Source organism: Paroedura picta, chromosome 9 (genome assembly GCF_049243985.1).
Source record: "Paroedura picta isolate Pp20150507F chromosome 9, Ppicta_v3.0, whole genome shotgun sequence".
NCBI classification, from domain to species: domain Eukaryota; kingdom Metazoa; phylum Chordata; class Lepidosauria; order Squamata; family Gekkonidae; genus Paroedura; species Paroedura picta.
In genome coordinates, this window is record NC_135377.1 from 1,860,698 (window position 1) to 1,874,341 (window position 13,644).

General features: G+C 57.8%; 1 protein-coding gene across 1 annotated transcript in view; it reads right to left on the reverse strand.

The window, feature by feature from the left end:
* ZC3H3 (zinc finger CCCH-type containing 3) overlaps window positions 1–13,644 on the reverse strand; it is a 210,023-nt gene that overhangs the window by 52,729 nt on the left and 143,650 nt on the right. Inside the window, exons 6-8 of the mRNA XM_077351316.1 lie at window positions 4,450–4,534; window positions 3,390–3,548; window positions 1,222–1,291 (exon numbers count right to left, since the gene is read on the reverse strand). Coding sequence (XP_077207431.1) covers window positions 1,222–1,291; window positions 3,390–3,548; window positions 4,450–4,534 — 314 coding nt within the window. The remainder of the gene's footprint in view (window positions 1–1,221; window positions 1,292–3,389; window positions 3,549–4,449; window positions 4,535–13,644) is intronic.

Here is a 13,644-nt window from a genome sequence, read left to right on the forward strand (position 1 = left end):
AGACAACCATGAAAAATTCTGCAGAGGAAGGCCGTGGCCAGCCCCCTCTGTTTCTCCCTTGCATTGAAAGCCCCTTGCTGGGGTCACCATAAGACTTAGATGGGAGAGCACCAAGGAAGGCTCTGCAGAGGAAGGCCGTGGCCAGCCCCCTCTGTTTCTGACATGCCTTGAAAGCCCCTTGCTGGGGTCACCATAAGACTTAGATGGGAGACCACCAAGGAAGGCTCTGCAGAGGAAGGCAATGGCCAGCCCCCTCACTTGCCTTGAAAGCCCCTTGGATGGGAGAGCACCAAGGAAGGCTCTGCAGAGGAAGGCAATGGCCAACCCCCTCACTTGCCTTGAAAGCCCCTTGGATGGGAGAGCACCAAGGAAGGCTCTGCAAAGGAAGGCCATGGCCAGCCCCCTCTGTTTCTGACATGCCTTGAAAGCCCCTTGCTGGGGTCACCATAAGACTTAGATGGGAGACCACCAAGGAAGGCTCTGCAGAGGAAGGCAATGGCCAGCCCCCTCACTTGCCTTGAAAGCCCCTTGGATGGGAGAGCACCAAGGAAGGCTCTGCAGAGGAAGGCCGTGGCCAACCTCCTCTGCTTCTCACTCACTTCTCACTGAAAGCCCCTTTCTGGGGTCACCAGAAGTCATCGATGGGGGACCACCAAGGAAGGCTCTGCAGGCCATGGCCACCCCTCTCTGCTGAGGTCACCATAAGTCAGATATTAAGGCACATTAGACGCACACTTTACCAGTCCTAACCGGAGATTTTAAATTGTGGCCTTTTGTATCACATAAATGTTGTTTCATTTACAGCGTCAGACGCCGCGAGTTCCACAAGCCCAGAAAGGCGATCAATAAATGCCCTGGATGAATCAGTAATCAATCATGCCGACCCATCTGAGTTCCAGGCGGGCCTGTCCGTGCGCATTTCCCAGCAGGACGGAGGCAGGCAGCCGGTGCCCTGGGCGTTCTTCCCCTCGCACCTGTGAGGATCAGCCATGCGGCAGCCTGCCTCAGGTGCTGCGGACGTGGGGCCTTGCTTAGCGTGCTAAAATTCTGATGCATCCAGTTCGTTTAGGAGGCACACTTTGCTCTCATGACGGTGAACGACCCCGGACGCGCCCGAAGTGCTTGCCAGGCAGATTCCAAAGGAGCTCAGCTGGAAATACCGAGGCCCTCCCCGGAAAAGCCGCTCCCCTCCCGGAGGCGCGTGATGCCAGCCAGACTGACCTTGTCTTTGGAAACTTTGTGTGAGAAAGGACACGTCCCGTCCGTCTTCTTGCAGGTGCCCCGGAGAAACCTGTCGGGGTGACCGAAACAAAGGAGGTTAATAGAGAAGCTCACGGGGCCAGAAGCAGACTGCCCAAAGGAAATACGAAACAGCTGAAGCCTAAACAAGACCCCTTGACACCAAGGGACTTCTCTTTCTCTTTCGGAAACTCCCGATCCGCTTGAGGATTCTGTAAGATTTCTACAGTTGCTCTGGAGTGGGGGAGACGCTCCCCCAGTGAGGGAGACGCTGAGGCCCAGTGGAAGAGCATCCGCTTATCCCGTGACCCTTCCCAGGTTCAATCCCCGGCAGCGTCTCCTGCTAAAAGGACAAGGGAGGAGGCGATGGGGAAGACTGCTGCCCGAGACCCGAGACGGCCTGAGCAGACAACGCGACTATGATGGCCTGATGCAGCGGGTGTGTCTCCACATGTGCATGCGTGCATGGCCCTGCCCGACAGACAGTCCAGGAGCATGCTGCCAGGAGGAATGGATGGGCGTGTGGCCTTAGGCATGGCTTCACTCGGTTTTTAAAAGGCAGCCCCTTCCCCCGCAGTCCTGCCCACACAACCAGACCTCTGCCAAGGGCTCTGCTTGGGGGACCTGGGACTTTAGGATGCTCTGGGCTGATCCTGCATTGAGCAGGGGGTTGGACTAGATGGCCTGTGTGGTCCCTTCCAACTCTGTGATTCTGTGATTCTGGGACAGCTGAACAGAGGTAGGCGGCTAACCAGGGAAGGCTTGAGAAGGACGGGGGGGGGGGGGACAGGGGGGGGGAAGAGATAGGAGGCAGTTTAGGGAGGGAGTAGGTTTGCAGGCTTTGCCCTCCCCCCCAGGTGAAAAAACCACAAGAGAACTCACTAATGCCTGGGGGGGGGGGAGCAATAGAAGTGGGCAGTTCTCTAGCTTGTGATCGAGTCCGTTAAGGCAGGAGAGGCAGGAGAGGAAAGGCCGTGGACCCCCGGGGGTCCGTGTGCCCCTGGCTGGGAATCCCTGCTCTAAAGCATTGTGCCCAACTGAAGTCCCGCTCCACTCCCAAAATCTCCAGGCACTTCCCAACCCAGAGTCGGCAACCACACCTGCGGCCCTGAGACAGCCAGGTCAGTTGCAGCTGCTTTATGTACTATTGGGTTTATCTAAACCAGGGGTAGTCAAACTGCGGCCCTCCAGATGCCCTCCAAATGCTGGCAGGGGCTTCTGGGAATTGTAGTCCATGGACATCTGGAGGGCCGCAGTTTGACTACCCCTGGTCTAAACTGTATTTTGTGTTTCTCTGTTTCTTTCCGTCCCCAGAGGGGAGGGAAGCAGGATAGAAATGCTTCAGCAAACGAAAACAGACAACACCCCGTTTCCAATACTGACGCACATGACTGTTTCCCCCCTACTTTAATTTGTTATAAGGATTAAGAGGGCTGCGATCATTAGAATGTTTCCCCTTTTGCAGAATGCTTTCCCCGCAATGCTAAGAACACAACCTTGCTTCGGCAATCTGGCAGAACGCGCTGCCGGCAAGACTGGCTGGTGGACTGCCAGGGCCTTCCCCAGTCATGACCGTTTGCCCCCCAGCCGCAAGCTGGGTAATTATTTTACCGACCTCAGAGGGATGGAAGGCTGAGTCAACCTTGAGCCGGCTGCTGGGATTGAACTCCCAGCCTCATGGGCAGAGCTTTCAGACTGCACGTCGGCTGCCTTACCACCCTGCGCCACAAGAGGCTCTTGTTAAAAATCGTAAAACGTGTGCAATTCAGAATCTCAGCCCTTGCACTGGTTGTGCTGCTAAATGGGTTTTGGGATGGCTTCAGTAGTGAAGAAAACTGGAGATGAAAAAAGAAGTCAACCCTTTCCTAAAACGTGAATTCTTGCTGTGAATGACTCTAAATTCCCACCTGCAGATATTCTTGAGTCTAGGCCAGCCTTGCATTTAGTAAATACCACTGGTCCCCTTGGCTGCTGGCAGGGGCTCGTGGGAATTGTAGTCCATGGACATCTGGAGGGCTGCAGTTGGACTACCCCTGCTCCAGAGGGTAAGAGGACACAGAAAGAGCCATGAGGTTTTCAGCACCTGGAAAACTACGGAAGCCCAAATGACTGTCCCAAATCGCCTCTGCTGTGGGCCGGCAAAAGGGTACCTGGTGCAGACGGCCACTTTCTCTGGATCGTGGATGTAAGGGCAGCTCTCGCCACGGTTGCATTTGCCAAAGCGGTTGTAATACATGCAGTACTCCTTCTTCTTCTCCTTCTTCTGCTTCGCCTGCCGAATGATGGCCAGGCTGCGCTGGACGGCTCGGCTACGCAGGGGAAGAGAGGCAGACAGAGAGCATCCATCAGAGACCCGGCCAAGTTCCCCGCCCGTCAAACATGACCAAGGCCGCATCATTCCCTCTGAAACCTTCGGTGGCCCTGACCCCGTCTCCCTCCCGGAATAAGATCAGCCCAGCCCATGAGGAGGGAAACCATCTGAGGAGGAAGTGGGTCCATTCACCCAGAGCACTTTGTGGACTTCTCCCAGGCCACCAGACACTACTGGGCCAGAATAAGGGTGCTGCAGAGCCCTGCGAGACGAAAACGGTCCTTTGCTTGCTGGCTTGAGGGTTGCTGACTCAACAGCTGGAGACAATCGTTTCCTTATCAGCAAGAGGATGCTGGAAAAGGGAGCTGAAGGAACGGGGTGTGGCTCAGGGGGTTGGGGGCTCAAATTTGGCAGCACCACCAAAGGAGTTTCTGTTGTTCCTGAGCTACAGGGAATTGTCAACGTGGGAGAGCTTTTTAAAGGGGGAGGGGGCATTAGAGGCTATCAGATCACAGGCTTGGCGGAAGAGCTCCGTCTTGCAAGCCCTGCAGAACTGGGCCAGTCCTGTCAGGGCTCGGATCTCCTCTGGGATCTGGTTCCCCCAAACATCTTGGCCCTGGTTGAGTCCAAACGTCCTTCCTTGGGGCCAGGAATCACCAACCGGTTGGTGCTTGCAAAGCGCTCTACGGGGGACATAGGCAGGGAGGCGATCTCTCAGATATGCCGGCCCCAAATCACAGATATTTGCTGTTCGGTTTGGGGATGGAGCCTGGGGAGAACAGGGGCCTTAGTGGGGTCTAAAGCCACACAGCCCCCTCCCCCCCCCCGTGCCTAGGCTAATGCAGCTCTCGTCCCCTCCCTCTGGGGGACGGCCATCTCTCCCGGGGAGAAATACTGACCTTGCGATGTAGCGGCTGGTGGCTGACCGGCTGGGGCAACCGGGTGGGGTGTAGCCGGGGCTGCAGTGTGCGAAATCTAGCCGAGCTGTTCCAGAACGAGAGAGAGAGAGAGAGAGAAACAAAGCAACCTCTAATTAAGGCTCATTCGGAGACAGAATATGCCAGGAGCTCAGTCTCCAATTGCTTAAAACGCAACGTGAGGCATTGTGCATTGTACGGGGTAAATCAGCTCTTCTCCAGAGGGCCAAGGTGTTGCCCCCGCACCACGAGAGGCGAGCAGACACGTAGGAGGAGAAGCCGCCACATGCCTGGCTGGGGAGCCGAATAAATTAGACCCACGACTGGCAACCGGGGTGCTACGGGCCTCCAGCAACCTGCGGCTGGCAGCGCTCAGCACGGGGCCGCCCAAATGAGCCAAGGGTGTTACGGGGCGGCAGCTTTGGGCAAGGGGGCAGTTGTTGCCACCTGGTGCCGCTTCCCAGAAGTACAGCAGATTCTCTTGAGGCCATCAGAAATGGGAGCTAGCCTGAACTGGGCACTTCCTCTGTCCCCTGGTCCCAGCCGGTCTGGGACGAGGGCCTTTAGCAGTCCCTGGCGCATGCACACATGTGCTATGAAGTGGTGTCAAGGCAAGCTGATTCAGGGCAACGCTGTAGGATTTTCAAGGCCAGAGGTGTCCAGGGGTGGTTGCCTGCCTCTGCCTAGCAACCCGGGACTTCCTTGGAGGTCTCCCAACCAAGTCCTATACAGGCCTAACCCTGCTTAGCTTCTGGGAGCTGACGCCACTGGGCCATCCTGGGACATCCAATGCAGGCCGAACCATAACACTGAGCAGAAACTCCTGTCAAATCATAGAATCATTGCATTGGAAGGGACCTCCAGGGTCATCTAGTCCAACCCCCTACAGCAGTGGTCCCCAACCTTTCTATCACTGGGGACGGGTCAACGCTTGACAATTTTACTGAGGCCAGTGGGGGGGAGGAGTAGTCTTTTGCCGAGGGACGTCACTGCCACTGCCTGAGCCCCTGCTCCACTTGCTTTCCTGCCGGTGCCCCTGACTTCTCGCTGCCTACTGGGGGGTGCTGCCAGCAGCAGCTGTGCAGTGCCATGCCAAGGGGGAGCCCCAGCCATGGCAGCCACCGGAGAGCACCAAAGGTGAGCCAGCGGCAGAGTGGCAGGGCAGCCCCCGAGGTAGCAGCCGGGGAGGAGGACGAGGAGGAACCACAGCCCGGTACCAACTGATCCACGGACTGGTCCTGGTCCCCAGACTGGGGGTTGGGGGCCACTGCCCTACAGAATGCAGGAAATGCCATGCCCAGATGCCCCCCAAGCCTCTGGTAGGCCTGGAGGGTTTCCAAGGTCAGAGGCCTGCCTCCATCCTCGGCAAGGGCTTATCTTCTGAGATGTGGTGAGACCGGCCTGGCCTGGGCTGTGTGGGTCATGGCTAATCACCTGCTTCCTTTGCTGCATCCCCACGGGACGGAGCAGAAGGGTTTCCCCAAAACGAGGGCTCTGGCGGGGCATGCCCCGAGCCCCCGTCCAGCTGAAATACCGGAGGACTGCAGTTGTGGCTGCTCCCTCTATTGCAGCATGCCCCCCCCCCCCCAATCCAGAGGGACTCTTTGACACGAGGAGTGTGGCATTCCCTGTCTGTCAGCCGCGCCGCGTGCCGAAGCGATCCAGGTGGGAACGGCGTCGTTCAGTCGTTCGGCCGCCCGCCCGAGTGAGTGAGTGGGATTTGATAGCGCATCAACAAGCACCTTCTTCACCCGGGCTGTCACGCGGCCCACCGGTGACGGCAGAGTCCCATCTGTTCCATGCGCAAAGAAAACACGAGTGCGCGCACATCCTTGGGAGGAGGCGCCAGGAGGGATGTCTTTCTGTCAGACCAGCCGTGGGGCAAAATCATCCGGGCCAAAGATCTGCATGGCTCCTAGACAGGCGCAGTTTGCCGCAGGCCGGGACAGGAGGAAGCGCTGTTGCCAGCTCAGCCGGTTTCCTGGCCCTGCTTTCCACCCCCTTCCACGGAGTCGACCCTCCTGCTGGAGGAATCTTGGCAAGAACGGCCAGGCTCCGATGACAAGTAGTGCCTAGTGCTAAACATGCACAGAGAGGGTGGAGAAGCGGCACTAAACCCAGAGAGGGGTTGGGGGAGGCGGGGAGGGGTGCTAAGAAAGTCCCCAGAGATTCTGCGGCAAACGCTAAAGAGCAGAAGGAGTTTAGCATTTTGCCATCCTTTCACTTCCAAGGAATTAAGGGGAAGGCGCTCTCCACGTGGCGCCTCGGTGAGATAATAAACCGCATGCCCCCTCCCCTCCGCCTCCCACGTCTCCCGTGGCGCACGAAGGATCCCGCATCCTCGGCCACTTCCCAGCGGGACGATTTGAACGCACATGGGAGTCCTGTGATGTCTCAACTCTGTCCCCCTGATTCGAAGCACAGCAGTCACCGTCCGCAGATCCAGCCCTCAAGGAACTGGGGGAAATTTTTCTCCCCATCGCAAAACCATAGAATTTAACAGAGAGGGAGATTTAAATGTGGAATCCGCTACCAGAGGACGTAGTGATGGCCACAGGAATAAATAGCTTTAAAGGGGGATTAGACGGATTCATGGAGGATGAGAGTATCATGGCCTACTAGGCACCTTGACTGAAGGGAACCTCCCTATTCAGAGGCATTAAGCTTGCCCCTCTGTGCCCTGGCTCCCGTCCTTTGCAAAACAAAGAAGCCCCCCCGTTGTGAGCGTGAGGATTAAAACTGGCCTCTTCGGCTATTGCTAATGTGCTTCTCCAGAACGGGACAGAACTGAAGTCGTTCCCTCCCCACTGTCGGGCTGAGAAAAATGAGCGGCTAGAATTTGGAACTACTGAAACAGAAACCGATCAGATCAATAGCTGGAAGCCAAAACAGCTTCTCCACTCAGATTTCATTTTATAAAAATGACCTGATTATTTACCGACGTCGGAAACGTTTGCAAAGCCGCGGAAGGGAGACTTCTCTCGGCTGCATCGGACCGAGGGCCCGGATCAGGACCCTCCTGCGTGCTTGTTTGGGTGGCATTTCTTCCATGGGGACCCTGCGCCAACGACACTCCTGAGAGGTTAGCCGACTAGCAAGCTAGGATTTCTCATATGCCCCCTCGGAGAAAAAGAAGAAGCGGAATGCCCAAAATATTTAGGGCAAAATCCCTCTCTTCCATCTCACGTGTGTTTAACGTAAGTGATATCACGTCACAACTGACTTATGGTAATCCCAGCAAGGGGCTTTCAAGGCAAACGAGAAGCAGAGGGGGCTGGCCACGGCCTTCCTCAGCAGAGCCTTCCTTGGTGGTCCCCAATCCAAGTCTTATGGGGACCCCAGCAAGGGGCTTTCAATGCAAGGGAGAAGCAGAGGGGGTTGGCCACGGCCTTCCTCAGCAGAGCCTTCCTTGGTGGTCCCCAATCCAAGTCTTATGGGGACCCCAGCAAGGGGCTTTCAATGCAAGGGAGAAGCAGAGGGGGTTGGCCACGGCCTTCCTCAGCAGAGCCTTCCTTGGTGGTCCCCAATCCAAGTCTTATGGGGACCCCAGCAAGGGGCTTTCAATGCAAGGGAGAAGCAGAGGGGGTTGGCCACGGCCTTCCTCAGCAGAGCCTTCCTTGGTGGTCCCCAATCCAAGTCTTATGGGGACCCCAGCAAGGGGCTTTCAATGCAAGGGAGAAGCAGAGGGGGTTGGCCACGGCCTTCCTCAGCAGAGCCTTCCTTGGTGGTCCCCAATCCAAGTCTTATGAGGACCCCAGCAAGGGGCTTTCAAGGCAAACGAGAAGCAGAGGGGGTTGGCCATGGCCTTCCTCTGCAGAGCCTTCCTTGGTGGTCTCCCATCTAAACCTTATGAATAAAGTAGCACCGCCCAATCCCCAGGAATCCTGAGTGTTATTGGAAGCACTAAGACCCTGGAGGGGGAGCAGAGGGAGACTCCCACCCCTCTTACCCCCCAGACAACAGGCAGGTGACTGATGAGTCTCTTGCACCCAAACGTCAATGCTGGAGCCGGAGCACCCAGCGGCCAGACTCGGCTTGGCAGGCCCCGCCTGGGAGGCAACATCGAGAGCTGTGAATTCATGCTGAGGACTGGAAGAGGAGCAGCCAGGCCCAGAGAAGATCCGCTATTCATCATCGACATAATCATCCATTTAATGAACGTGACAGCCGCTTCCGCTCCCTCCAGGGGTTCTTGTGGCAACCGCTCTGTGGCCTGCTCACCAGAGGATGCGGAGAGCTGCCAGAGAGGGTTACGGATGATGCGCCAAGACGCATGGCTCCTGGTCTGTGGGCTGCGGGGCTCCTTGGAGATGGTCTCTTGCTGCACACGCTGGGGTCCCAATCCCCCGACCCACCATTTGCGGCCGAAGAGCAATTATGGGTGGCAACCATCTCCCGGCTGGGGCTACTTGTGCCATAAGCAGCCCTCAAATGATAGGTGGGGGGGAGGGGATTTTGACGTGGTCAGAATAAGAGCTAGGCCAGACGCGCCAACATGCAGGAGATGAACAAAGGAAGGGAACAGGAGTCCCGGAAGGGCCCCGTAACACCCCCAGGATGCCCTGGCCTCCACTGCTCAGCAGGGCCTGGACTCTGGGGATGACAACCAGGCAAGAACTGGCCACTTGCCTCTGAGGCAGAAATCCTGAACATGAGGAATGAAAGAGTCTTGTTGGATCAAGGATGTTCAAGGCTGATCCTGCACTGAGCAGGGGGTGGACTAGATGGCCTGTGTGGCCCCTTCCCACTCTAGGATTCTAGGAGTCTAGTTCAGCAGAGGAAGGGGCTGCCTAAGGAGGTGGGGAGCTCCCCCTCACTGGCCGTCTTCAAGCAGTGGCTGGACAGATCCTTCTCCTGGATGCTTGGGGCTGATCCTGCACTGAGCAGGGGGTGGGACTGGATGGCCTGCATGGCCCCTTCCCACTCTAGGATTCTAGGAGTCTAGTTCAGCAGGGGAAGGGGCTGCCTCAGGAGGTGGGGAGCTCCCCTCACTGGCCGTCTTCAAGCAGGGGCTGGACAGATCCTTCTCCTGGATGCTGGAGGCTGATCCTGCACTGAGTAGGGGGTGGGACTAGATGGCCTGTGTGGCCCCTTCCCACTCTAGGATTTTAGGAGTCTAGTTCAGCAGAGGAATGGGCTGCCCTTCCGACACACCTGCCATGCCAATGGGGCCGCCTCCCCTCTGCGTGGCGAGCCAGCCTGCTGCGCCACCCTTCAGCGCAATTTGCTCTGCTGAGAGCTCTTTAACGCGTGACCCGGGCACCTGGGAAAGGCATGCTTGGGACCGCATTAGCATCTTACGGCTGCGACGGAGGCCCAGCCTCCTCCCGCGCCCAGCCCCACTTCCCGTTTCAGTGCTGAACAAAACGTTTTGGCCGCGACACCACGGAAATTTATTCCTTTAATTATCATTCATTTAGGCCTGCAGCGTTAGCTTGGGGGGGGGGGATTGATTTTGGGCATCAGATGCCCAACGCCCTCCTTCTCCAGCCACTGGACAGAAAGGAAAGGGATGGGCCCAATTCCAGCCCCCTGGCTGCTGCTAGGAGCCCCTTCTTGGCTGGGTGCTCCTCTGAGGTCTCTGCCGAGGCCGGCCCCATAGCCGGCTCGTTTCAAACCTGGAGTGTTATTTGGCTCTCCCTGTCTGCCAACAGCACACAGCCCCCCCTTCCCCTTCCCCTCCCCCTTCCCCTCCCCGTTCTGGGATGTCACCGCCCTACACCCCAGGGCTCCACTTAGGAATGGCTGGAAGGATTAAGTGTGCCCCGCTGTATTTTCGAGTCCTTCCCCCTCGCCTCCCCACAAATTGCCTGACATTTGGCCCAGGGACCGAGATTCGAAGTCAGAGAGTCAACAGCCAAGTTGGCGAGGCGGAATTAATCGCTCTGTTGGCCAGATTGTGGCCGTGACCTTCGGGCAACACCGGAGGCTGGCCACCCGCGGGAGAGGAGAGAGCCGGAGTCCGGCAGGCGGAGAGGGACGTCGGGCACTCGATTATTCTCTGCGGCGGACGCGTCAAAAGGTTCTCCTGGACGTCCAGGCCCCATTGTCCATTCAAATGTTCTACACAGCAGTTCATCCTTGCAGGGGGCGGAAGGGCTCTGTTGGTAAAGCCTAAAGCAGGAAGCACGGGTCTCCGGCCACAGATACACTGACTGAACAGGCCGGGCACTACATCTGCCGTCTGACCCACGCACAAAGCAACAAGACGGCCGGCACAGCACACCCGGCTGCATGCGGCTGATGTGCTTGCCAGTTTGCACCCTGCTTGGCTCCTAAAGCCACTCGGGAAATCACAATCCACTTCCAGCAAAGGGATGGGGGCTACGGCACCTCTTGTGTTTTAGGATATTAGGAGTTGCATCAGTTTCATTGGGGGGCTTATTGGTTTTATGTAACCCACCACGAGTCTACCGAGAGTGGCGGGATATACATTAAAACGATGGAGCTGCCTGATATACTGAATGAGACCCTCGGTCCATTCAGGGCTGCATCAATGCTCAAGTGGCCAGTGGCTCTCCCAGATCTCCGGCAGAGAAAGGTCTTTGTCACCCCCTGCTGCCTGATCCCTTTGGCTGGGCCCTCTTGCGTGTCAAGCAGAGGCTCTGCCACTGAGGCATGGCCCCCCTCCATGGCCCTCCCGGGCGAGGCCTTTCCCACCCCCTCCTGCCTGGTCCTTTCCGCTGGAGATGCTGCCGGGGACTGAACCGGGGACCCTCCGCATATCAGGCAGGGGCTCTGCCACTGAGCCACGGGGGAGGGGAATTGGCCCGGCTGCTCCTGTGAGTTGATCTGGTGCCCCAGGCATGGCAGGTGCAGTGGAAATTGCGGGAGGCGGGCAGCTTCTGCCAGAGCGTCTCTCCCCACTGAGAGGAGAGACAAAACCACCTTTCTGCTTGACGGAGGGATCTGCAGAACGCCAACACTGTCGTGTGCTCTTTTCTGGCCTGCCGAGCCAGTTTCACGCCCCCGGAGCTGCGTGGCGGGAATCCACCACGGCATGCGTGACCCTTCTCTGACGCCATCGGCCGCTGGCTCCGACTGCACTGCAAGCTGTCGGGAGAACGGGACCTTCGTGCCAAGCCGCCCGGCAATTAAGGCGCGCCCCCACGGCACGCGCTTGCCAGCCGTTAGCTGGCGCGACGCCAAACATGACTCAGCAGCCGGCACGGGTCAGAGCGAAATCTGCTCAGCGCTATTCCCATTAATTGGGCCCGGGGATTCTTCTGGGGCTGGCGCTCCACAAAGGCATTGGGCAAGCTCAGCAGAAAGGACTGGCACGAGGGCGGGGCGGGGAGGGAGAGGGGAAAAGAGGCAACGCAAATCCTAGCGGCCGCCCAAGAGCTCGGGCTTCTCTTCGGTTTTTCCTTGTTCCACGCACGACTTTTGCTGCGCCCCAAAGCGGAGAGGCCGCGGCAAGGAAGGGGCAGGGGCTCAGCGGCAGAGCACTGGTCTGGCCAGCAGGAGGTGCTGGGCTCTGGAGGCCGTGGGGGATGTGAGCCTCAGCTGTCAGTTAGGATAAGGAATAGGGGATGGGGAAGACCGAACTGACCTTAATGGCCCCCCGGTGTGATTCAGTATAAGGCAGCTCCACGTGTGCAGGGGTGGGTCCATGGTTCTGGGGGAGAACATCTCCCTGGCATGCAGACGGTCCCAGGTTCAGTCCTGGGCATCTCCAGTTAAAAGGAGAAGGTCGGAGGAGGTGATGGGGAAGACCCCAGCCTGAGACCCTGGAGAGAGGCTGCCAATCTTTGTAGATTGGCCTTGATGGACGGAAGGCAAAGTCAAGTGTTGGGGAGGGGCTGAGACCCAGCCCCCTCACAAGAAGGGAGTGACTGAGGAGGAGGGGGTCAGGCGAGGGCTTCTCCCCATGCCGGTTTTCCGCTTCCAAACGCCTCTGTGTGTGCCCCTTCCGACTGCACTTCTATCCTGCCCTTCCTCCATGCTGCTTGGGGAGGGGAATGGGGTTCGGTCTGCAATCCTGCCACGGAGGGCCCAGGGTGAGCTTCCCGGTTAGTTGGCTTTAGGACACAAATCTCCCCTGCCCCAGTCAGAGATTCCTCTCTGTGTGGTGGATGGATTTGGACCCAGGGAAATTGAGCTGCTGGCCTCTGGAAGAGCCCGATTTGAGCCCAGCAGCACCTTAAGGACGGAGATGATCTGAGGAAGGGAGCCGAGTCTCTGGAAAGCTCATCCCCAAAAAACTTGCTGGTCCCTGAGGTGCTTCTGGATTTGAATCTGGCTCTTCTACCGCAGATCAACACTGCCCACCCCTTGCCCCTTGGCAAGGACACCGCAATCCAGATATGGCTCTCAGCCCCTGTCTGGTGCCATTTGGATGCTACACATCGTTGGGAGCTGCATGCGCAAGAATCCTGGATCCTCCTGCAGGCCCCCTCAGATTGTAACACACACACACACACACACACACACACACACACACATGATCTGTTCATTTTGTCCTGGCCAGACCTGGAGATGCTCAGTGCTTTTGACCCCGTCACAACAGCCGAAATAAGAGACGCTGCTGATAGCGCAGGCCCAGCTCCTAGCCACAGAAGCTGCCGGCAAGACTCAACGGGGGGGCCTCACCCCAGACTGTTCATGCAGTCCCTGCAGCCACTGAAAGCCTGCCGGGGGCTTCGTGGGGCGGGGGTCTGCTTGTGAGTGTGCCGAGCCTTCTTCTCTTGGGCGCCATCGGGGAATCCGTGACGTTCAGCACTTCTAAAATTAGCTGGTAAACCAGCAGCCGAGAGAGCCCTTTATCCACACGTGTCCTTCGTGGCTGAGAGGCCAGCCCTGGACAGCTTGGCCCCTGGTCAGCCACCCCCACCCCCAGGCTGCTCCCTCGCACAGGGAGTTTCCCAGGCCGCCTTCTGAACGTTGTTTATCGGCAGAAAACAACACAGAGGGGCTCTAGCAGGCTCTCTCCTCTCGCACAGCTGAAAAGCCGCGGCATGCTGAACTCAGCTGAATGCAAATCCTCTGCAGCCCAAATTTCTGCCTGTCCACAACGCCACTGCAGGACATACAAGGCTGCCAACCTCCAGGTGGGAGATGGAGAACGCTCAGAATTATAACTGATGTCCAGACAATAGAGAGCAATTCTGCTAGAGTAATTCTGCTTCGGAGGGAGGACTCTGTGGCGTTACACCCCACTGAAGTCCATCCCCTCCC